This window comes from Pristiophorus japonicus, chromosome 13 (genome assembly GCF_044704955.1).
Source record: "Pristiophorus japonicus isolate sPriJap1 chromosome 13, sPriJap1.hap1, whole genome shotgun sequence".
Taxonomy (NCBI): Eukaryota; Metazoa; Chordata; class Chondrichthyes; family Pristiophoridae; genus Pristiophorus; species Pristiophorus japonicus.
Window position 1 is genome coordinate 14,806,258 of NC_091989.1, and position 23,402 is coordinate 14,829,659.

General features: G+C 46.3%; 1 protein-coding gene across 1 annotated transcript in view; it reads left to right on the forward strand.

Moving 5' to 3' along the window:
- The window catches only part of LOC139278420 (uncharacterized), a 110,293-nt gene that overhangs the window by 8,786 nt on the left and 78,105 nt on the right, over positions 1 to 23,402 (forward strand). The window contains exon 2 of the mRNA XM_070897175.1: positions 13,649 to 13,797. Within this exon, the coding sequence (XP_070753276.1) occupies positions 13,649 to 13,797 (149 nt within the window). The remainder of the gene's footprint in view (positions 1 to 13,648; positions 13,798 to 23,402) is intronic.

Genomic DNA, 23,402 nt, shown 5'->3' on the forward strand with positions numbered 1-23,402 from the left:
AACAATACCCAAAAGTGGTGTATCTGTTTTGCAGGGGGATGACCGCAGAGGACGTCTGCATTACCTTCCTTCCACTGCTCTTCCTGTTGGTCATCCATTCACTGTCTGTGTAACTTTTACCTGTGGTAAGACTAACTCACTAAACGTGCTATTCACGACAGATAGAAAATTATGATAATAGCAATATTGAATATGGCTGCAGCAGACGTCAGGGTTGGCAATTAAATATAGCTAGGTATAAAACTTTCAGGAGGATGGGGAAGGGAGAAAGGAAGAGGTAGGGCTACTAATTAGAGCACTATGACATAGATGTCCTTTCTTTCGGAAAATGAACTAAAACCACTCTAAAATGAGGCTAAATGTGAACCAACCGTGAAATATATGAATCGACTAATGCTGATTATGTTGGGGATTTAATGATGGTAATGCTGTTGAATGTCAAGGGGCGATGGTTAGAATCTCTCTTGTTGGGGATAGTCACTGCCTAGCACTTGTGTGGCGTGAATGTTACTTGCCACTTATCAGCCCAAGCCTGAATGTCGTCCAGGTCTTGCTACATGTGGGCATGGACTGCTTCATTATCTGAGGAGTTGCGAATGGCACTGAACACTGTGCAGTCATCAGCGAACATCCCCACTTCTGATCCTATGACCTTTTGACCATTGATGAAGCAGATGAAGATGGTTGGGCCAAGGACACTGCCCTGAGGAACTCCTGCAGCGATGTCCTGGGGCTGAGATGATTGGCCTCCAACAGCTACAGCCATCTTCCTTTGTGCTCGGTATGACTCCAGCCAGTGGAGAGTTTTCCCCCTGATTCCCATTGACTTCAGTTTTACCAGAGCTGCTTGATGCTACACTTGGTTAAATGCTGCCTCGATGTCGAGGGCAATCACTCTCGCCTCATCTCTGGAATTCAGCTCCTTTGTCCATGTTTGGACCAAGGTCTGTAATGAGGTCTGGAGCTGGTTGGTCGTGGTGGAACCCAAACTGAGCATCGGTGGGCAGGTTATTAACGAGTAAGTACCGCTTGATAGCACTGTCGGCGACACCTTCCATCACTTTGCTGATGATTGAGAGTAGACTGATGGATCGGTAATTGGCCGGATTGGATTTGTCCTGACCTTTGTGGACAGGATGTACCTGGGCAGTTTTCCACATTGTCGGGTAGATGCCATTGTTGTAGTTGTGGCTAGAGGTAAGGCCAGTTCTGGAGCACGAGTCTTCAGCATGACAGCCGGGATGTTGTCAGGGTCTATAGCCTTTGCTGTATCCAGCGCACTCAGCCTTTTCTTGATATCATGGGAAGTGAACTGAATTGGCTGAAGACTGGCTTCTGTGACGGTAGGGCACTCTGGAGGAGGCCGAGATGGATCATCCACTTGGTACTTCTGCCTTGTCTTTTGCACTCGCATGCTGGGCTCCGCCATTATTGAGGATGGGGATATTCATGGAGCCTTCTCCTGCCGTCAGTTGATTAATGGTCCACCACCATTGACGACTGGATGTGGCAGGACCGCAGAGTTTTGATCGGATCTGTTGGTTGTGGGATTGCTTAGCACTGTCTTTCGCATGCTGCTTCTGCTGCTAGCATGCATGTAGTCCTGTGTTGCAGCTTCCCCAGGTTGGCGTCTCATTTTTAGGTACGCCTGGTGCTGCTCCTGGCATGCTCTTCTACACTCCTATTTGAACCAGGGTTAGTCCCCTGGCTTGATGGTAATGGTAGAGTGAGGGATATGCCGGGCCATGAGGTTGCAGATTGTGGTGGAATATGATTCTGCTGCTACTGATGGCCCACAGCGCCTCATGGATCCCCAGTTTTAAGCTGCTAGATCTGCTCTGAATCTGTCCCATTTAACACAGTGGTAGTGCCACACAACACGATGGAGGATGCCCTCAGTGTGAAGACGGGACTTTATCTCCACAAGGACTATGCAGTGGTTGCTGCTACCAATACTGTCATGGAAAGATGCATCTGTGACAGGTAGATTGGTGAGGACGAGGTCAAGTAGGAAGTGGGCTGTAGTTTGGCCTAAAAGTTCTGTTATAGCTCATTAGCTTCCTTCATATCGTGTAACTTCTGTGAGCAGTGCTTCTGGATCAGTTAGAAGCTTGAGTGCCTTGGTGCACCAACACGAGTTTGCTGTCGGCCTCTTTCACCTCTACTCATTGGAATTCAGAAGAATGAGAGGTGACCTTTTCGAAACGTATAAGATTATGCGGGGGCTTGACAAGGTGGATGCAGAGAGGATGTTTCCACTGGTGGGGGAGACTAGAACTAGAGGGCATGATCTTAGAATAAGGGGCCGCCCATTTAAAACAGAGATGAGGGGGAATTTCTTCTGAAGGTTGTAAATCTGTGGAATTCGCTGGCTCAGAGAGCTGTGGAAGCTGGGACATTGAATAAATTTAAGACAGAAATAGACAGTTTCTTAAACGATTAAGGGGTTATGGAGAGCGGGCAGGGAAGTGAGTTGAGTCCATGATCAGATCAGCCATGATCTTATTGAATGGTGGAGCAGGTTCGAGGGGCTGTATGGCCTACTCCTGCTCCTATTTCTTATGTTCTTATGTAATAAAACAAAGATTATGGAATATTCCCAAACCATTGTGGCTTCTTTAAAATGGAGGGTAAAAATGGAAGCCACACAGTAGAATAATATGAATTAGGAGCAGGCGTAGGCCATACGCCCCCTCAAACCTGTTCCGCCATTCGAGATCATGGCCGATCTTCGATCTAAACACTACTTTCTCATCTGATCCCCGTATCCCTTGATTTTCCCAAGAGTCCAAAAATCTTATCTATCTCAACCTTGAATATACTCAATGTCTCAGCATCCATAGCCCTTTAGGGTAGAGAATTCCAAAAATTCACAACCCTCTGAGTGAAGAAGTTCCTCCTCATCTCAGTATTAGATGGCCGACCCCTTATCCTGAGAACATGCCTCCTAGTTCTAGACTCTCCAGCCAGGGGGAAACAACCTCTCAGCATCTACCCTGTCAATCCCCCTCAGAATCTTATGTTTCAATCAGAATGCATAATTGTAATGTGTGCACCTGTGAGTATGCTCACAGGTTTGTAGAGCTGTTGATCTTGTAAAATATATGGTTTTAATGCCCCCCCAAAAAAATCACACAAAAACCCACAAAAAAACATTTATTAAAAAAAGAGGCAGTTAAGTGTCTGGAGTGTCCCCCAGATCGGGGGGCACTTGATCTAACTTTTATTTTGTTCCCCCCCTAAAAAGAGTTGCAGAGCTGTTGACCCCCCCCTTTTAATCAGCGGGCACTTGATTTTTTTCTACAAAATAGTTGTAGAGCTGTTGAAGAGGTGGGCACCAGAGGGACTGGAGTGCATTATCATCCCCGGGAACAGAATTTTAATTTAATTTAATTTGGTAAAGTTCCCATGTTAATTTGGGCACTTGTGCATTCTAGTGCCCTTACAAAAAGGGGGGCACTTGATTTAAAGTTCTCATCAAAAATAGTTGGCGAGCTGTTGAGTTGGGAGTGGCTTAGCCAGTCACATGATGTTCACAAGACTCAATAAAACCCCAGCCAGTTGGGTTCAAGGGATCCACGATGAGGCAAGTGGCTGTGAACCGGTAATGTGGTTCAGCCCGACTGCCTGCCTCTCTTCTGCCGTTACATTCGAACCAGGGTGTCCCTGGAGATGGAGCACGCGGTGTCCACCGGTACGCTCGCGGCCTTCCGCGAGAGGCGGACGCCGGAGGGACTGGAGTGCATCATCACCCCCGGCAACCAAATTTTAATTTGATTTTATGTCTAAAGTTTAATTTGCCGGTTTTAGTGCCCCCCACCCCCTCCACCCCACCGCGCTTTAGCCCAGAGGGCACTTGTATAATTTCTGTTTTTAGCGCTCTAAACACCTCCCCCCCCCCCCCCCCCCCTCAAAAACAAAAGGCACTGGAAAAAATTTATTTTGGAGTGTGGGCCCCCTTGCAGGGGGTATTTGTTTAAAGTGCACAACTAAAATAGTTGAACTGTAATGTGTAGTGTGATTGTGAAACCGTTGCTAATAAACCAACTAGTTGTTGATAGCAACGTGTTGCTATGAATTCTTAAGCAAAGAGCCCATGAAGCAAATACATCACACCCACGAAGATGGTGAAGCAGTGGAGGGAATAAATCAAAAATGGCTAGGAAATAAAAGGTGCTTGGGGCCCTTTAAATTTGCTGCCACTTCGTAAAGATGAACATTCGGTGTGTCTGGGTGTGATTTATATCCGGCATTGAGTAACGACGGAAATAATACAGTGGCTGTTTCCAGCTTTGGGTGGAACAAATGTTTAAACTGTTGACAAGACGGGCAGAGATCCGGCAATGCGAGTCCTTGCATCATTTCCTGCTGCTGTCTACTCCCTCACTGCCTATAGCTGCATCGGCTGAATGCTCGGCAGCGTGAAGAGGCAAGTCCAGGCCATTGTGTTGAGCTGTTCCGGGCAGCAGTTTTCAAAGCCAGTAGAATGCAGAGCTGTCGTACTGTCAAATCAGCATGAGACTGTCGGTACTGAAGCTCTATTGTGCTGTGGTGTGGTTGACTGCTTTGTTTGATTCTGATCAACAAAGCACATGGGCAATATCTGAGCCCTGGAAGAGGTGTGGAGATTGAATTATGCGGAATGCTAATTCTCCAGCCTTGAAAAGAGGTGAAAGGTTAGAGGCTCATAAAAAGAAAGACTTGCATTTATATAGCGCTTTTCACGACCACCAGGCGTCTCAAAGTGCTTTACAGCCAATGAAGTATGTTTCGAAGTGCAGTCACTGTTGTAATGTGGGAAATGCGGCAGCCAATTTGCGATTAAGAAAGCTCCCACCAACAGCGATGTGATAATGACCAGATAATCTGATTTAGTGATATTGATTGAGGGATAAATATTGGCCAGGACACGGGGGATAATTCCCCTGCTCCTCTTCGAAATAGTGCCATGGGATCTTTTATGTCCGCTTGAGGGCAGGCGGGGCCTCGGTTTAACATCTCATAGCGGTGCATAAGATAATAAATGAAATAGCAAGCACTATTTCAAGATAAACCATGACTTTGGAACAGAAGGACATGCGCACAAACTAGCAAAAGGCAACTTCAAGACTGTTGTCAGGAGGTACTTCACACAGAGTGACTAATATCTGCAATAGTCTTCTAGGTGGGGCAGTGGAGGAACAAGTTCTCGAATCAGTAAGGAGGCACTTGGATTCTGGGAGTGTTGGTTTCTAGTGGAGGGTATGCTAGACGGACAGAATTGTTTCCCTCATCTGTGCCTTGCGAACAACCCATCCTGATTTTAGGTGTTGCGTTCACAGTTTTACCCTGTGGCTAGATAACTAGAGAACGCGAGAACTAGAGGACCAGAGAATGACAGAAATATAGAACTAGAGATCTGCAGTACTAGAGAAACAAAGAACTGCGAACTATAAAAGAGCAGAATTAGAGAACTGCACACCAAGTGACCGAGACAACTGTAGAACTGGAGTTCCACAGAATCAGGGGAAGTCATAACGGGGAACAAAGAAATGGCGGACCAATTGAACAAGTACTTTGGTTCGGTATTCACGAAGGAGGACACGAACAACCTTCCGGTTATAAAAGGGGTCGGGGGGTCTAGTAAGGAGGAGGAACTGAGGGAAATCCTTATTAGCCGGGAAATTGTGTTGGGGAAATTGATGGGATTGAAGGCCGATAAATCCCCAGGGCCTGATGGACTGCATCCCAGAGTACTTAAGGAGGTGGCCTTGGAAATAGTGGATGCGTTGACAGTCATTTTCCAACATTCCATTGACTCTGGATCAGTTCCTATGGAGTGGAGGGTAGCCAATGTAACCCCACTTTTTAAAAAAGGAGGGAGAGAGAAAACAGGGAATTATAGACCGGTCAGCCTGACATCAGTAGTGGGTAAAATGATGGAATCAATTATTAAGGATGTCATAGCAGTGCATTTGGAAAGAGGTGACATGATAGGTCCAAGTCAGCATGGATTTGTGAAAGGGAAATCATGCTTGACAAATCTTCTGGAATTTTTTGAGGATGTTTCCAGTAGAGTGGATAAGGGAGAGCCAGTTGATGTGGTATATTTGGACTTTCAGAAGACGTTCGACAAGGTCCCACACAAGAGATTGATGTGCAAAGTTAGAGCACATGGGATTGGGGGTAGTGTACTGACATGGATTGAGAACTGGTTGTCAGACAGGAAGCAAAGAGTAGGAGTAAATGGGTACTTTTCAGAATGGCAGGCAGTGACTAGTGGGGTACCGCAAGGTTCTGTGCTGGGGCCCCAGCTGTTTACACTGTACATTAATGATTTAGATGAGGGGATTAAATGTAGTATCTCCAAATTTGCGGATGACACTAAGTTGGGTGGCAGTGTGAGCTGCGAGGAGGATGCTGTGAGGCTGCAGAGCGACTTGGATAGGTTAGGTGAGTGGGCAAATGCATGGCAGATGAAGTATAATGTGGATAAATGTGAGGTTATCCACTTTGGTGGTAAAAACGGAGAGACAGACTATTATCTGAATGGTGACAGATTAGGAAAAGGGGAGGTGCAAAGAGACCTGGGTGTCATGGTACATCAGTCATTGAAGGTTGGCATGCAGGTGCAGCAGGCGGTTAAGAAAGCAAATGGCATGTTGGCCTTCATAGCAAGGGGATTTGAGTACAGGGGTAGGGAGGTGTTGCTACAGTTGTACAGGGCATTGGTGAGGCCACACCTGGAGTATTGTGTACAGTTTTGGTCTCCTAACCTGAGGAAGGACATTCTTGCTATTGAGGGAGTGCAGCGAAGGTTCACCAGACTGATTCCCGGGATGGCGGGACTGACCTATCAAGAAAGACTGGATCAACTGGGCTTGTATTCACTGGAGTTCAGAAGAATGAGAGGGGACCTCATAGAAACATTTAAAATTCTGACGGGGTTAGACAGGTTAGATGCAGGAAGAATGTTCCCAATGTTGGGGAAGTCCAGAACCAGAGGTCACAGTCTAAGGATAAGGGGTAAGCCATTTAGGACCGAGATGCGGAGGAACTTCTTCACCCAGAGAGTGGTGAACCTGTGGAATTGTCTACCACAGAAAGTTGTTGAGGCCAATTCACTAAATATATTCAAAAAGGAGTTAGATGAGGTCCTTACTACTAGGGGGATCAAGGGGTATGGCGAGAAAGCAGGAATGGGGTACTGAAGTTGAATGTTCAGCCATGAACTCATTGAATGGCGGTGTAGGCAAGAAGGGCCGAATGGCCTACTCCTGCACCTATTTTCTATGTTTCTATGTTTCTATGAACTGCAGATCTAGAGAAAAACAGAATTGGAGAACTACAGATTTATAGAACTAGAGAATTAGAGAACTGCAGAAATAGATGACCAGTTAACTGCAGAACTACAGATCCGGTTATCTCCCGAACTGCATGACTAGAGCTCCAGAGAACTACAGAAATGGAGATCTAAAGAAGTGGAGAACTATGAATGACCCTGTGGCTCAGGCAACAATGGCCAAGCCAGGTTGCATCTCAACAGAGAGTCCAAGAATTGATCCAGTCTTACTGGTTCCTATAACCACAGTGTGCCAGGTGACGGGAGCCACACTGACTTTCCCTGTCTCAGAGGCTGAAATTGCAGAAAAGTTTGTCTTGCCGATTGTAAATCAAACAGTTTCATGTGTAAGCATGTTTAGTTTCAGTCTATTGGGCCTGAGCTCATTTATTATGAAGGCAGCTGTTCTATCTGAACAAAGATGCTTCTGTCATTGGAGCAAAACAACCTAGAGACCACCACCTCCAATCCACAACCAATGTTTGGTTGATCTCTACTAGGTGAGATAATGGCGAACTGTGCAGATTCAACTGGGGCGACCTTGTGAACTGAGTGTTTGCTGCAATCACACTAAACAGGAAATGTTACTGTACTGCTGTATGCTGTAGGAAAAGGAATGGCTGATCCCTGAAGGCTGGTAATCGGTGTGTGGGGGCGGAAGATTTTCCCTATTAGCAGTATGACGCGAGCTGTCGATGTATGTCATGTCGTGCAGTGGGTTGTGGTTAGCTACTTTATCATTGATGATGGAACCAAGTTCCTGCAAGAAAATTAGTATTGCATGAGTAGGTGCCAGCAGGGAGCTCTGATGAGGTACTCTACTAGATATGGTTACATAAAGCATAAAAATTAGGAGCAGGAGTAGGCCATTTGGCCCCTTGAGCCTGCTCCGCCATTTAATAAGATCATGGCTGATCTGATCATGGACTCAGCTCCACGTCCCTGCCCACTCCCCATAACCCTTCACTTGCTTATCGCTCAAAAATCTGTCTATCTCCGCCTTAAATATATTCAATGACCCAGCCTCCACAGCTCTCTGGGGCAGAGAATTACACAGATTTACAACCCTCAAGAAATTCCTCCTCATCTCAGTTTTAAATGGGCGGCCCCTTATTCTGAGACTATGCCCCCTAGTTTTAGTTTCCCCTATGAGTGGAAATATCCTCTCTGCATCCACCTTGTCGAGCCCCCTCATTATCTTGTATGTTTCGATAAGATCACCTCTCATTCTTCTGAACTCCAATGAGTATAGGTCCAAACTACTCAACCTATCTTCATAAGTCAAGCCCCTCATCTCCAGAATCAACCTAGTGATCCTTCTCTGAACAGCCTCTAATGCAAGTATATCCTTCCTTAAATACGGAAACCAAAACTGTATGCAGTACTCTAGTTGCGGCCTCACCCATACCCTGTACAGTTGTAGCAGGACTTCTCTGCTTTTATACTCTATCCCTTGCAATAAAGGCCAACATTCCATTTACCTTCCTGATTACTTGCTGTACCTGCATACTCACTTTTTGTGTTTCATGCACAAGGACTCCCAGGTCTCTCTGTATTGCAGCACTTTGCAATTTTTCTCCATTTAAATTATAATTTGCTTTTCTATTTTTTTTCTGCCAAAGTGGATGACTTCAATTTTCCCACATTATACTCCATCTGCCAAATTTTTGCCCATTCACTTAGCCTGTCTATATCCCTTTGCAGATTTTTTTGTATCCTCCTCACAATTTGCTTTCCCACCCATCAGCTAACTTGGCCACATTACACTCGGTCCCTTCATCCAAGTCATTAATATAGATTATAAATAGTTGAGGCCCCAGCACTGATTCCTGCGACACCCCACTAGTTACTTTGCCAACCGGAAAATGACCCATTTATCCCGACTCTGTTTTCTGTTAGTTAGCCAGTTCTCTATCCATGCTAATATATTGCCCCCAATGCTGTGAACTTTTATCTTGTGCAGTAACCTTTTATGTGGCGCCTTATCGAATGCCTTCTGGAAATCCAAATACACCGCAGCCACTGGTTCTCCCTTATCCACTCTGCTCGTTACATCCTCAAAGAACTCCAGCAAATTTGTCAAACATGATTTCCCTTTCATAAAACCATGGTGACTCTGCTTGATTGAATCATGCTTTTCCAAATGTCCCGCTACTGCTTCCTTAATAATGGACTCCAGCATTTTCCCAACGACAGATGTTAGGCTAACTGGTCTATAGTTTCCTGCTTTCTGTCTACCTCCTTTTTTAAATAGGGGCGTTACATGTGTGGTTTTCCAATCCGCTGGGACCTCCCCAGAATCCAGGGCATTTTGGTAGATTACAACCAATGCATCCACTATCTCTGCAGCCACTTCTTTTAGGTCCCTAGGATGTAAGCCATCAGGTCCAGGGGACTTGTCTGCCTTTAGTCCCATTATTTTACCAAGTACTACTACTTTAGTGATAGTCATTGCTTATCCACTATTGGGATGTTTTTAGTGTCTTCTACTGTGGCGACAAATACAAAACACTTGTTCAACGTCTCTGCCATTTATCTGTTCCCCAATATTAATTCCCAGTTTCATCCTCTAGGGGACCAACATTTACTTTAGCCACTCTTTTCCTTTTTATGTACCTGTAGAAACTCTTACTATTTGTTTTTATATTTTGTGCTAGTTTACTTTCATAATCTATCTTCCCTCTCTTTATTATTTTTTTAGTCGCTCTTTGCTGGCTTTTAAAAGTTTCCCAATCCTCTGGCCTCCCATTAGACTTGGCCACTTTGTATGTCCTTGTTTTCAATTTGATACCATCCCTTATTTCTTTAGTTAGCCACAGATCTCCATCTCTTTTAGTCTTTCCTGCTGATTGGGATATATTTTTGTTGGCGAGTTATGAAATATCTCCTTAAATGTCTGCCACTGCTCATCAACCGTCCCATACTTTAATCTATTTTGTTAGTTCACTTTAGCCAACTCTGCCTTCATACCTTTTGTAGTCTCCTTTATTTAAGCTTAGGACACTGGTTTGAGATCCAACTTTCTCACCCTCCAACTGAATTTGAAATTCAACCATGTTATGGTCACTCATTCCTAGGGGATCCTTTACTACGAGATAATTTATTAATCCTGTCTCATTACACAGTGCCAGGTCTAAGATAGCCTGTTCCCAGCTTGGTTCCGCAACATACTGTTCAAGGAAACTATCCTGAATACACTCTATGAACTCTTCCTCAAGGCTACCCTGGCCAATTTGCTTTGTCCAATCAATATGAAGGTTAAAATCGCCCACGATTATTGCCGTTCTTTTTTTTACAAGCCTCCATTATTTCTTGATTTATACTCCGTCCAACAGTGTAGCTACTGTTAGGGAGGCCTATAGACTATGTCCACTAGCGACTTTCCCCTTATTATTCCTTATCTCCGCCCAAATTGATTCAACATCTTGATCTTCTGAGCCAATATCATTTCTCACTAATGCATTGATCTCATCCTTTATTAACAGTCCGACCCCATCTCCTTTTCCTTTCCATCTATCCTTCCGAATTGTCAAATACCCCATAATATTTAGTTCCCAGTCTTGGTCACCTTGCAACTAGGTCTCTGTAATGGCTATCGGATCGTACCCATTTGTATCTATTTGTGCCGTCAACTCATCTATTTTGTTACGAATGCTGCATGATTCAGATAAAGAGCTTTTAAATTTGTTTTTTTACCATTTTTTTTCCTGCTTTGACCCCACTTTCTGATTCACCTTTATGTTTATACATTCTGTCCCTTCCTGGCACGCTCTCTTGGCACATCTCGAAAGGCAGGGTTACAATAGGCATATTGTAAAAATTCTAGATCCTGAAACAAGGGCGATGCCTTGTACAGGTAACACAGATCCTCAGTGAAAGTTGAGATGCTTGCAATGGCAAGACATGGTGATAGACTTTCTATCTTGGTGAACCAGTTTCCCCAGATAAACTGCCTGAAAAACTTGAACTGTTGAGGAGAAATCTCTTCAGTGCTGTAAATTCTGGAATCGGATGAAACTCCATCAGATTTCTTTGGGACAGTGGATTAATACAAGTTAAATCCATCCTTTTTCTGATTCAGCTTAGGCAACAAAAGGCTTTTGGTCTTGGTGGTCAGTATCTCATTTAAGTTCAAGGTTCTTTAAAGTGACTGGACCTAATAATTATATAGTGTGTGTGTGGTGTGGGGTGGTAGGGGGGGGAGCGGGGTTTGGTGGAAAACAGAACAACTGTTATTTATATAGCGCCTTTAACGCAGTCAAACACCCCAAGGCGCTTCGCAGCAGTGTTATAAGACAAAACAGATACATTTTACACCGAGTCGCATAAGAAGAAATTCAGGAAAGGAAATGATCCCAACTGATGGCCAAGCATCTGCCATGATTTTCTTTCATTTGATTGCACCAATGGCCTGGTCCTTGGCAGAATCGGATGGGAAGAGTCCCTTTTTAAAAAAAAAAAAGAATTTCTATACTCATCCAGTATAGACTTGGCCTGAATCGTGCTGTTGCCACTGACAAATAGTATGAGAGTGTGTCACAGTCCAGGCTCTCACATGAACAGTGTGTAGTAGCTGCGATACTGGCCGGCTGCCAATGCCCCTTGAAACCACCTCCGCAGGATTAGTAAATCACTGCCATCGTGAGCGAGGAGAATTGAATTCTCGCAGCAAGCCCGTCTCTGATGCACGCTCCTTATTAACAGCGGAGTGGTGAACTGCATTCAAAGACGCTTCATTGTGGTACCATTGCGGCATGGGTGGGAATTTACAAAAGTGAGACTGCTGCACGGACACTTTTTTAAAAAAAAAGAGTAGGTGCCAACACATTATTGAAATATTTTAATAACTCTGTATGGGTAGTTTTAAGGGCGTGACTGCTGCCAGCGAAGCCATTGCCTATGTGCAGTTTCAGTGCTTTTTTGGCTGTTCGCTAAATGGAAAGACAATATTGTTGCCATTACAAAGAACCACTTCCAGAGAAGTAGGACGGGGAGGGGGAGGTGAAAGGAGATCACCACTGCCGGTCAGAGCCACGTCACAAAAAGAAAATCTGTGCCAACAAAACACAGTAAACGTCCATTTGTATTAATTTTCTCGTCCCTTCCCTTCACACGGAGTTCGAGCTCCGTACAAGTAAATCTCCGCAAACTTCCCCCCGCGGAAATGTCGTACGTTAATACTTAAACCAGCCCACACTATTATTAAACCAGCCCACGGCTCCATAGATTTAGGCATGCGATATGACTGTATTATGCATTCATTTTTATTTGTTTATGGGATGTGGGTGTCGCTGGCAAGGCCGGCATTTATTGCCCATCCCTAATTGCCCCTTGAGAAGGTGGTGGTGAGCCGCCGCCTTGAACCGCTGCAGTCCGTGTGGTGACTTTGTCGCACCGGTTTGGTGCAACTGAGCGGCTCGCTGGGCCATTTCAGAGGGCAGTTAAGAGTGAACCACATTGCTGTGGGTCTGGAGTCTCATATAGGCCAGACCGGGTAAGGGCAGCACATTTCCTTTCCTAAAGGACATTAGTGAACCAGATGGGCTTTTTAACAACAATCCAGTAGTTACATGGTCACCATTACTGGCTTTTTATTCCAGATTTATTAAATTAGCTGAATTTAAATTCCCCAGCTGCCGTGGTGGGATTTGAACTTGTGTCTTCGGATTGTTAGTCAACGGATTACTCTGGATTACTTGTCCAGTAACATAACCACTATGCTACCGTACCCTAGTTCATACTTAAATCAGCACAGATTTAGGCGCAGAACGCTTCTGTTCAGCTTAAGGTCGTTGGCAGCAGCTTCCAGTTCGTTGACAGCAGTCACTCTGTTGTTTTCATTCGGAAGATCTGGGCAGAAGTGATACTAGGCTGGCTTGTCTGGTGGGAATCCAACGTCTGACAAAAATAATATGGTGCCTGATTTAGAAGTTAATTAAAAATATAGATTTTTTTTTTTTAAGAAGCAAAAATTGAATTTAATTTTATTCAAGTATATTGACTACTCTTTAATTTATAAACTGATACTCTGTTATTACTACTCTGTGTTAAATGTCAGATGGTCAAATGAGTTGAGATAGTGGTCGGCAGCACCTTTTGCAGTTTTCAGGTATTTAATGATTTTTCAAAGAATTGGAAACAAACCTTTCAGAAAACCCAGCGAGAATAGTAGAGCGTGTACAGTTAGCCCTTTAAGACCTAAAAACTCTTTTTTTATTTTGAGACTTAATGTGATTGTTGAGGAGTACCTAACTATTTTCAAAATTAAACCTACAGCTCTGTCGCCGTGCCACACAATATTATGTCCTTTTTTTGTTTCTTTTGCAGAAACTTTTCATATGGTGCCGCTCGCCTCCAGTGAGTTCACACACGAGTTCCTGCCAATCTTGCAGCAGGCGTACCTAGACGCCTCATCAGGGAGTTACTTTCAGTACAACCAAGTGACATTAGTGAAGAATGCAAAACTTCTAGATCAGGTATTATTGTATTAAAGCCGACAAAGAATGTGACCGATATTGGGACTTTGCTTTCGAATTAATGTGCGTTGATGCCATTTACAATCATCAGGATTTTCTCTCACAGGTTATCTTGGCTTTTCTTAGAGTTGTCTGGTTTTAAATCTTGTCTCATGAACATAACGAGCAGGAAAAGGCCTTTCGACCCCTCCAGCCTGCTCCGCCATTCAATAAGATCATGGCTGATCTTCGACCTCAACTCCACTTTCCCGCCCTATCCCCATATCCTTAGTGTGAAAAATCTATCGCTCTCATTCTTGCCGCCTTGAGCATCTATAGCGCCCTGGGGTAGAGAATTTCAAAGATTCACAACCCTCTGAATGAAGAAATTTCTCCTCATCTCAGTCCTAAATGGCCGAACCCCTGTCCTGAGCCTGTGACCCTTGAGTTCTCGACTCTTCAGCCAGGAGAAACATCGTCGCAGCATGTTGGGTTTGTTTCCTGGAAGAAGAGAAGGTGGAACTGAGGGAGAAAAAAACTGGTGAGACTTCACCGGGAACGCATGATAAAACTAGTCAGTGTCCCGTTTCCCCCCCACCCCACCCCAGCAAAACAACAAACCAGATAGGTAAAGGTGCTCCTGTCCAGCGTTTGCTTGAGGATCAGAAGCGGCAACCTGAAGAGATTGTGGAGATCAAGCTCATTCCTAGTTGCAAAGCACATTCATGCTATACTGATACAGGAGATCTTCTCTTGACTACCCCATCTGGCCACTGCGTGAACAGTGCCGTGACCATCTCGCCCCTTCCCACCACTTAACATGACCGCATCATACGGAACCTTCCCTGTGGGCTGAACCTCCACTCAACTCCTATTTATTCCACCAGAAAGCAACTCCCAAACCTCGCAAAGACAACGGGGGAGAAATTGCGTCGTTTGCGCGTCCCATTGGCAGGTGCTCGCGACACCTTGTCCGGTGCATGAGGCCGCTACTGCCTCCCGCGGGAGTGAGCGGAGGCGCAAACCGGCAGTGACCCGCCCCTGACGGTAGCACCCTGGGCCGCTGCGTCGGTGATGACGACATCCTCTCCGTGCGTAGCCCGTTTTCGCCCTGGAACGAAACTTCCGTAGCGCCCCGTGAGGCAGCCGTGGGCAGTGCCCGCACCAGCATCGCACGTGGCGAACCGGCCCGCACTCTGCCCCCGCGGGGTGAAAATGAAAGGGGGGTTGGTGCAGCGCGCAATTTTTTTTTTCTTTTACTGTGACCGACTTACCGGTCACAGCCTTGCCTTGTCGAGTTCGCGTGGTCGGTGCCGTGATGTTGTAGCCGGGCACTCCTCTTCTGTGCCGGGCAGCCCGCTCCGTGGTGAAGCGGTGGCCTCTCGCCTCATTGCAGAGTTCGCAGCGCGCCTGCCCCTTTAACGGAAGGGGAGGGCCTTGTGCGCCACGCCAGTGCTACGCGACTCTCCGCATAGCACTGGTAAATCCCCGTGGTTAGCGCCCCAGTCCCTCCCCCCCCCCCCCCCCCCGGCCCCCGGAGAGGAAGTGGAGCGCGCGACATTCTGCTCCACTTCCTCTCTGGGACGGTAACCCCAATTTCGTTGTCGGGGCGGGACTTCCTCGGGACTTTGGGGAGCCAGGGGGTGAGACACTCGCCCAGCCTCTGACCTGCTCTTGGAGCCACAGTATTTATGTGGCTGGTCCAGTTAAGTTTCTGGTCAATGGTGACCCCAGAATGTTGACGGTGGAGTTTTGGCGATGGGTATGACGTTGAATGTCAAGGGGAGGTGGTTAGACTTTCTCTTGTTGCCTGCCATTTGTGTGGCGTGAATGTTACTTGCCGCTTGCCAGCCCAAGCCTGAATGTCGTCCAGGTCTTGCTGCATGCGGGCATGGCTTCAGTATCTGAGACGTTGTGAATGGAATTGAACACTGCAGTCATCAGCAAACCCCCATTTCTGACCTTGTGCTGGAGGGAAGATCATTAATGAAGCAGCTGAAGATGGTTGACAACATCGGCACTTCACATTATAAAGGTGGACATAGATATTTATAGTGGAAACATACAGCAGTAAGGACAAGATTTCTGACTTTAAAATGGGAGTTGAGTTATATATTCATGCACTCATCCAATTATCCCCTGCCTCCTAACCAGACTACATTTTGGTTTTGATTTCCTGTTTTGTGCCACCAAAGGAAATTGACTAGTATTGCATCAACTTTCATACTACTGCAAGCAGTTTCTGCATCATTCTATCCCACTTCCTGCAACTTTTTTTTTTATAGCTGATAACCGTTAAAGTAATGCATATTTCTTGACATTTCTTTAACGGCTCAAAGTACCACTTCCTCCACTTGCCTGTCAGTCCCCCTGGAAAGAAAGGAACCAGCAGCTTTCAATCCTAACCTCTGTTCTTGTCTTCAGCCTCCCTGGGTATAGCTATTTCCAATTTTGCTTGCTGTATGTTTAATTCGCGCGCGCACACCTTGGTCGTACAGTACTCGCAAATATGGACATTCGTGACAGCCCCAAATATTTTACATTCTAAAAGTTACGAGGCACTGAAACAACAGACACTCGCAAACTGACTGCCTTAAACGTTACAACCTCTATTTATTTAGTGAGAATTTACTGTGCGCAAATTGGCTGCTGCATTTCCCACATTACAACAGTGACTATGTTCCAAACGTACTTCATTGGCTGTAAAGCACTTTGAGACGTCCGGTGGTCGTGAAAGGCGATATATAAATGCAAGTCTTTAAAACATGGGACATGGGCCCAATGTTCCGTTTAATCTTTTTTGAGTGAGCAGCCCCTTTGAGGGAATGCGCAGCCCATTCAAAATAGCGCATGCGTATTCTTTTTGTATTTAAAAGCCGGTGAAACGACAGCACGCGAGCTGCAGAGCTCACATGGGCTCCCATAAAGATAGTCGCGAGCGATGTCACCCGTATATAAAAAACAATACAAGGAAAACACTTGATTTTTAAGTTCTTTAAGGTATGATTCTTCGCTCAGATTTTACAATTTGGTGCTTGAAATGTACTGGCGTGGGGGTGGCCTGCCGTTATTTTTCCCGATCACAATTATTGATTCACGCAATGCCATCCTGGTTACTGACGGCTTGCAGTGTGCGTAAACTGCCACCAAGCTCATGATTTACAGGGCTGTAGTAATACCCGCCCTCCTGTATGGCTCAGAAACGTGGACCATGTACAGCAGACACCTCAAGTCGCTGGAGAAATACCACCAATGATGTCTCTGCAAGATCCTAAAAATCCCCTGGGAGGACAGACGCACCAACGTTAGCGTCCTCGACCAGGCTAACATCCCCAGCATTGAAGCACTGACCACACTTGATCAGCTCCGCTGGGCAGGCCACATTGTCCGCATGCCAGACACGAGACTCCCAAAGCAAGCTCTCTACTGGGAACTCCTTCACGGCAAACGGGCCAAAGGTGGGCAGAGGAAACATTACAAGGACTCCCTTAAAGCCTCCCTGATAAAGTACAACATCCCCACCGGCACCTGGGAGTCCCTGGCCAAAGACCGCCCTAAGTGGAGGAAGTGCATCCGGGAGGGCGCTGAGCACCTCGAGTCTCATCGCCGAGAGCATGCAGAAAACAAGCGCAGGCAGCGGAAAGAGCATGCGGCAAACCTGTCCCGCCCACCCTTACCCTCAACGACTACCTGTCCCACCTGTGACAGGGACTGTGGCTCTTGTATTGGACTGTTCACCCATCTGATGACTCATTTTAAGAATGGAAGCAAGTCTTCTCGATTCCGAGGGACTGCCTATGATGATGCTGCTGATGCGTAAAGAAGATGGAAGCCAAGCCCAGGGAGCCTTGCAGGAAGCTTTTAATTATTTTCTCATCGTGTTTCTTCCCAGATTTTACTACTTGCTGCCGTAAATATGCCCAGGGGCCCCATTGTGTTTTCTCTGTGCCCAAGAAATAATAAATAGTGGGAAAGCTTTTTTGGCTGCTCACACTGCAAAAAGCCTTTCAATTGAATTGTGCTTATTCTGCCCTGACTTTACTTTTTGAAACCTAAAATAGGTCTCGGGGTTCCTGGTTTTACTTTCATTGTCCCAGTTGAATAAATAATTAGGGCGATGCTTTGTGGCTGCTTGCTGCAGGTAATTAAATAAATGTTGGGAAACCATTTGCAGCCTTACAGGAGCCTTTCAATTGTGTTTCTTCCACTCTGCGCATTTTGTTGCCTTAAGTTCTCTCTTTCTCCAAAAGGTGGTGGATGCTAGGACAACGCAAGAACATAAGAAATAGGAGCAGGAGTCGGCCATTTGGCCCCTTGAGCCTGCTCCGCCATCCGAGAAAGAAAGAGTGAGAGACACGGGTGGGGGTAGATTGGAGGGGAGAGAGTGTGTGGCTGGGAGAGAGTGAGAGACACGGGTGGGGGTAGATTGGAGGGGAGAGAGAGGCTAGGAGAGAGTGAGAGACACGGGTGGGGGTAGATTGGAGGGGAGAGAGTGTGTGGCTGGGAGAGAGTGAGAGACACGGGGGGGGGGGCGGGGGGAATCGGAGGGGAGAGAGGGAACTGGGAAGACGGATCACGTTCTTGCAACCTCCTTCAAGTAACATCGTTGGAATGGATGATATCCAGAAGTCACGACACTGTCACTATTCACTTCATACCCAATAAACCTGTTAACAATCTGTACACAATGCCTGCCCCATCTATGGTTGGGTGAGGGAGGCATGTACTTGGACTGGGGTAAGGCACTTCAGCTGGGGGAGGCATGCACTTGGACTGGGGTAAGGCACTTCAGCTGGGGGAGGCATGCACTTGGACTGGGGTAAGGCACTTCAGCTGGGGGAGGCATGCACTTGGACTGGGGTAAGGCACTTCAGCTGGGGGAGGCATGCACTTGGACTGGGGTAAGGCACTTCAGCTGGGGGAGGCATGCACTTGGACTGGGGTAAGACACTTCAGCTGGGAGAGGCACTTCAGCTGGGGGAGGCATGCACTTGGACTGGGGTAAGGCACTTCAGCTGGGGGAGGCATGCACTTGGACTGGGGTAAGACACTTCAGCTGGGAGAGGCACTTCAGCTGGGGGAGGCATGCACTTGGACTGGGGTAAGGCACTTTGGCTGGCCCTTGCTGTTTTCTGGGGCGCTCTGTCCTCTGTTGCGTCAGGAAGTCAAAGTGGATCGAGTTACAATTTGCAAAGTCAGTGAGACCTTGGGATGGGCGGTTCCAGTTACACATCACTGGGAAACTTCAGGATGTGGCTTATCCTCCAAGAGGACCAATCATAGACAAAGGTTGGAGCATGCTGGCCATTTTTACAGTACAAATAAGCACATCCTAAATATATTCAATGACCCAGTACCGCAGTTCTCTGGGGCAGAGAATTCCATAGATTTACAACCCTCTGAGAGAAGAAATTTCTCCTCATCTCAGTTTTAAATGGGTAGCCCTTTATTCTGAGACTATGTCCCCTAGTTTTAGTTTCCCCTATGAGTGGCAATATCCTCTCTGCATCCACCTTGTCGAGTCCCCTCGTTATCTGGTATGTTTTGATAAGATCACCTCTCATTCTTCTGAACACCAATGAGTATAGGCCTAACCTACTCATCCTATATTCATAAGTCAACCCCCTCATCTCCGGAATCAACCTAGTGAGCCTTCTCTGAACAGCGTCCAATGCAAGTATATCCTTCCTTAAATACGGACTCCAAAACTGTACGCAGTACTCCAGGTGTGGCCTCACCAATACCCTATATAGTTGTAGCAGGACTTCTCTGCTTTTATACTCTATCCCCCTTGCAATAAAGGCCAACATTCCATTTGCCTTCCTGATTACTTGCTGTACCTGCATGCTAACTTTTTATGTTTCATGCACAAGGACCCCCAGGTCCCTCTGTACCTTGCAATTTTTCTCCTTTTCTATTTTTTTATGCCAAAGTGGATAACCTCACATTTTCCGACGTTATACTCTATCTGCCAAATTTTTGCCCATTCACTTAGTCTGTCTGCATCCCTTTGCAGATTTTTTGTGTCCTCCTCACAATTTGCTTTCCCACCCATCTTTGTATCATCAGCAAACTTGGCTACATTACACTCGGTCCCTTCATCCAAGGCATTAATATAGATTATAAATAGTTGAGGACCCAGCACCGATCCCTGCGGCACACCACTAGTTACTGTTTGCTAACCGGAAAATGATCCATTTATCCCGACTCTCTGTTTTCTGTTAGTTAGCCAATCCTCTATCCATGCTAATATATTAGCCCCAAAAAGATAAGAAAGAAAGATTTACATTTGTACAGCGTTTTTCATGACCACCGGATGTCTCAAAAGCGTTTCATGGCCAATGAAGTACGTTTTGAAGTGTAGTCACTGTTGTAATGTGGGAAACGCAGCAGCCAATTTGCACACAGCAAGCTCCCATAAACAGCACTGTGATCATGACCAGATAATCTGTTTTAGTGAAGTTGATTGAGGGATAAATATTGGCCAGGACACCGTGGATAACTCCCCTGCTCTTTGAAATAGTTCCATGGGATCTTTTACATCCACCTGAGAGGACAGACGGAGCCTCGGTTTAACGTCTCTTCTGAAAGTCGAGAGTGTCAGCTGTGATTGATGTGCTCAAGTCCCTGGAGTGGGAATTGAACTCTCAACCTTCTGACTAAGGAGAGTGTGCTACCTGCTGACTCTGGCAATGGAAGCTTTCAACAACAACGTGCGTCTTTAACGTAGTAAAAAATCCCCAGATGCTTCACAGGAGCGTTATCAAACAAAATATGACAGCGAGCGACATGAGGAGATACCAGCACATGTAGAGGTAAGTTTTAAGGAACGTCTTGCAGGAGGAGAGGTGGGGAGAATTCCACAGCTTGGAGCCCGGACAGCTGAAGACTGAGTTGGATAGATTTTTGTTAGGCAAGAGTATCGAGGGATATGGAGCAAAGTGAGTACAGATTCAATAGTAGCCTTCAAAAGAGAATTGGCTAAATACTTGGAGGAAAAAATAGTAGGAATGTCGGGAAAAAGTGGGGTGAGTGGGACTGTGACTGGCTTGCTCTTCGAAAGAACCGCCCCTGACTCGATGGGCCAAATGACGACCTCCTGTGCTGTACTATTCTATGATTCTATGAAATGGAGTTGAGGTATAGATCGGCCATGATCTAGTTGAGTGGCGGAGCAAGTCTCCTCCTGTTCCTGTGCTCCTGTTACACATTGCGTTGCCTTAAACGCGCTCAGGGTTTTCTGTCTTTTCATACCTGCAGTAGATCTGAGTGATAACAGCACCACGGAGCCTCTGCTCATATCCATAATAAACTCTCTATTCAAATCTATCTGGCAAAAAAATGTGAAATCTACCAATGTTATCACCATTCCTGTGTCACACTTCCTTTTATATTGAAATACTGTCCAGTCGATGTCTGTTGATGTACATTTCTCCCAGCTGACTGGCTCGTATGCAGATTTATCAATTGCGATTTGAATTTAGTAATTTGGTTATGTGCAAATATCCTAGAAAGGCGAACTTGAACCAAGCAAAGGGAGTCAATCGAATTGCTTAAAATATATTTTCTGAATTTTTTTTATCCGCCATCCTTTGCCCGCATTCAGCCGCAAGTAGTTTGAAAATAAGGTTTCCAACGTAATAAAAACTCTATAAAGTCACAGTCGCCTGAGTTGAAGATAACTATCGAGTTGTCTTTTTGAGTACCTTCATTTCATGCCCGCAATTCCCTGGATGGTGCAGTTTGAACAGGCGCAGACTCTAGGAATTTTATTCCACCGAATGGTTCTCGGTGAACAGCATGAATGCTCTTTCTTCATGTTTGTAAAAAGATTCCTGGGTTTCTTTATTTACACACATGATTTGAAAACCAGTTGGAGAATGTCACATTCAGTCCTTCAATTTTTACTTCCGAACCTGTGCCAGTACATGGTGCTGTAAGCCTGACCCCATTTATAGTGAAAGGTATAAACAAAACATCTCGTGCGTCATTGCACCTCCGCTTACTGGTCCCTCATGAATTTGTCTTGCTCATCTAAATCAAAAGATTCCAGATTACAAACACGTGTCATCTCTCTTTAAGAAGCCTCTTTAGCAGGCCAGGTTCCAGGGCTCCCATGTGTCCATTTTAAATACACATATACTGTGGCTGCAAGAGCAGGTCAGAGGCTGGCTACTCTGCAGCAAGTGACTCACCTCCTGACTCAAAGCCTTTCCACCGTCTACAAGGCACAAGTCAGGAGTGTGATGGAATACTCTCCACTTGCCTGGGTGAGTGCAGCTCCAACAACACTCGAAGCTCGACACCATCCAGGACAAAGCAGCCCGCTTGATTGGCACCCCATCCACCACCTTCAACATTCACTCCCTCCACCACCGGCGCCCCCCCTGGCTGCAGCATTGCTGGTGGAAGGCTGCTAACTTGCAGTGGGGGAGGCTGCAGAGGACCTTGCAGGGCCACCCTGAGGAGCTCTGGGTCTAGTAGGCCCGGCTTGGGACTGCATCACTTCGGAATGGGCGGCAGCAGTCTGGGCTGGCTGGCTGACCGGCAACAGCAAGGGCACTGGCGGTGGTGGGAGCACGAATGTTGAGAGGGACAGCAGGGCTATCTTCCATGGATCTATTGCTACTCCCCAGGGGTAGTGTCTCAGCAATGCTAGTAATCTGCTGGAGTACCGACTGTTGTGCAACCCTGCAAGCCCCTTTCAACACTGGTAAACCCAGCCAGGGTGGCAGCTAACTGAGCTTGCATGACTTCAGACTGAGCATCCATTGCAGCACTCCGACGTTGGGTGGCTTCTACTTGTGCTGCAATGGAAGCGGAGACTTCGGCCATCAGATAGTTGGGCCCACAAGTGCGTTAATGCATCTGCCAAGCCCTTGCACACTGGAAAGGATGGGTTCCATGCTCTGCCCAATGCGATGTGCAAGGCTGGAACTGAACACCATCTTTGCATTGCATTCAGGCTTTCAGTGTATTAAGCATTTCGTTGTGAATACCCATCAGCGTTCTTTCTATAGGCTGCTTCAGCAGAGACTTCATCCGAGTCCTGTGCAGCAGATCTCATGTGCGAACTCGTCCTCTGGAGAGCTGGCATCTGATCTACCCTTTCCCCCCCACCATGGCTGCAGTGTATGTATCCGAGCTGGTGGATGGGAGTGTAAAATCGAGTGATGATGCTTCTTCACTCTCCTCTCCCTCTTCATGTTCAACCACTGTCTGGGCAGGCTGGATTTCTTGGGTGTCTGAAATGAGAAAGGCACAAAGGTTAGGGTTGTGGTGAGGAGGGTGCAGGGGAGGAAGCAAGAGGTGCATGCTTACACCATGTGCAGCTTGTACGTGAGCAGAGATTGTGGGACGAGGGGGAAGTGAGATGTGAGGAGGAGGATAATCTACGAGGATACTGGCATCTTGAATTTGTTCACCCCCGCCACTGGCCAGGGACTCAGTCGAGCCCCTGCCAATGGCCAGCACCGTCTCCGCCATGGGATGAGGTCATGAAGATGGGCCTGTCCCCTGCCGGTTATGTGCCACCTTTTCCTGCAAGAGAAAGGGAAGTGTGTCGGTGAGTGTGGTGTAATGTGTCTTGGTAATGTGCCTGTCATTGTTGAATAATGTAGTGTTCA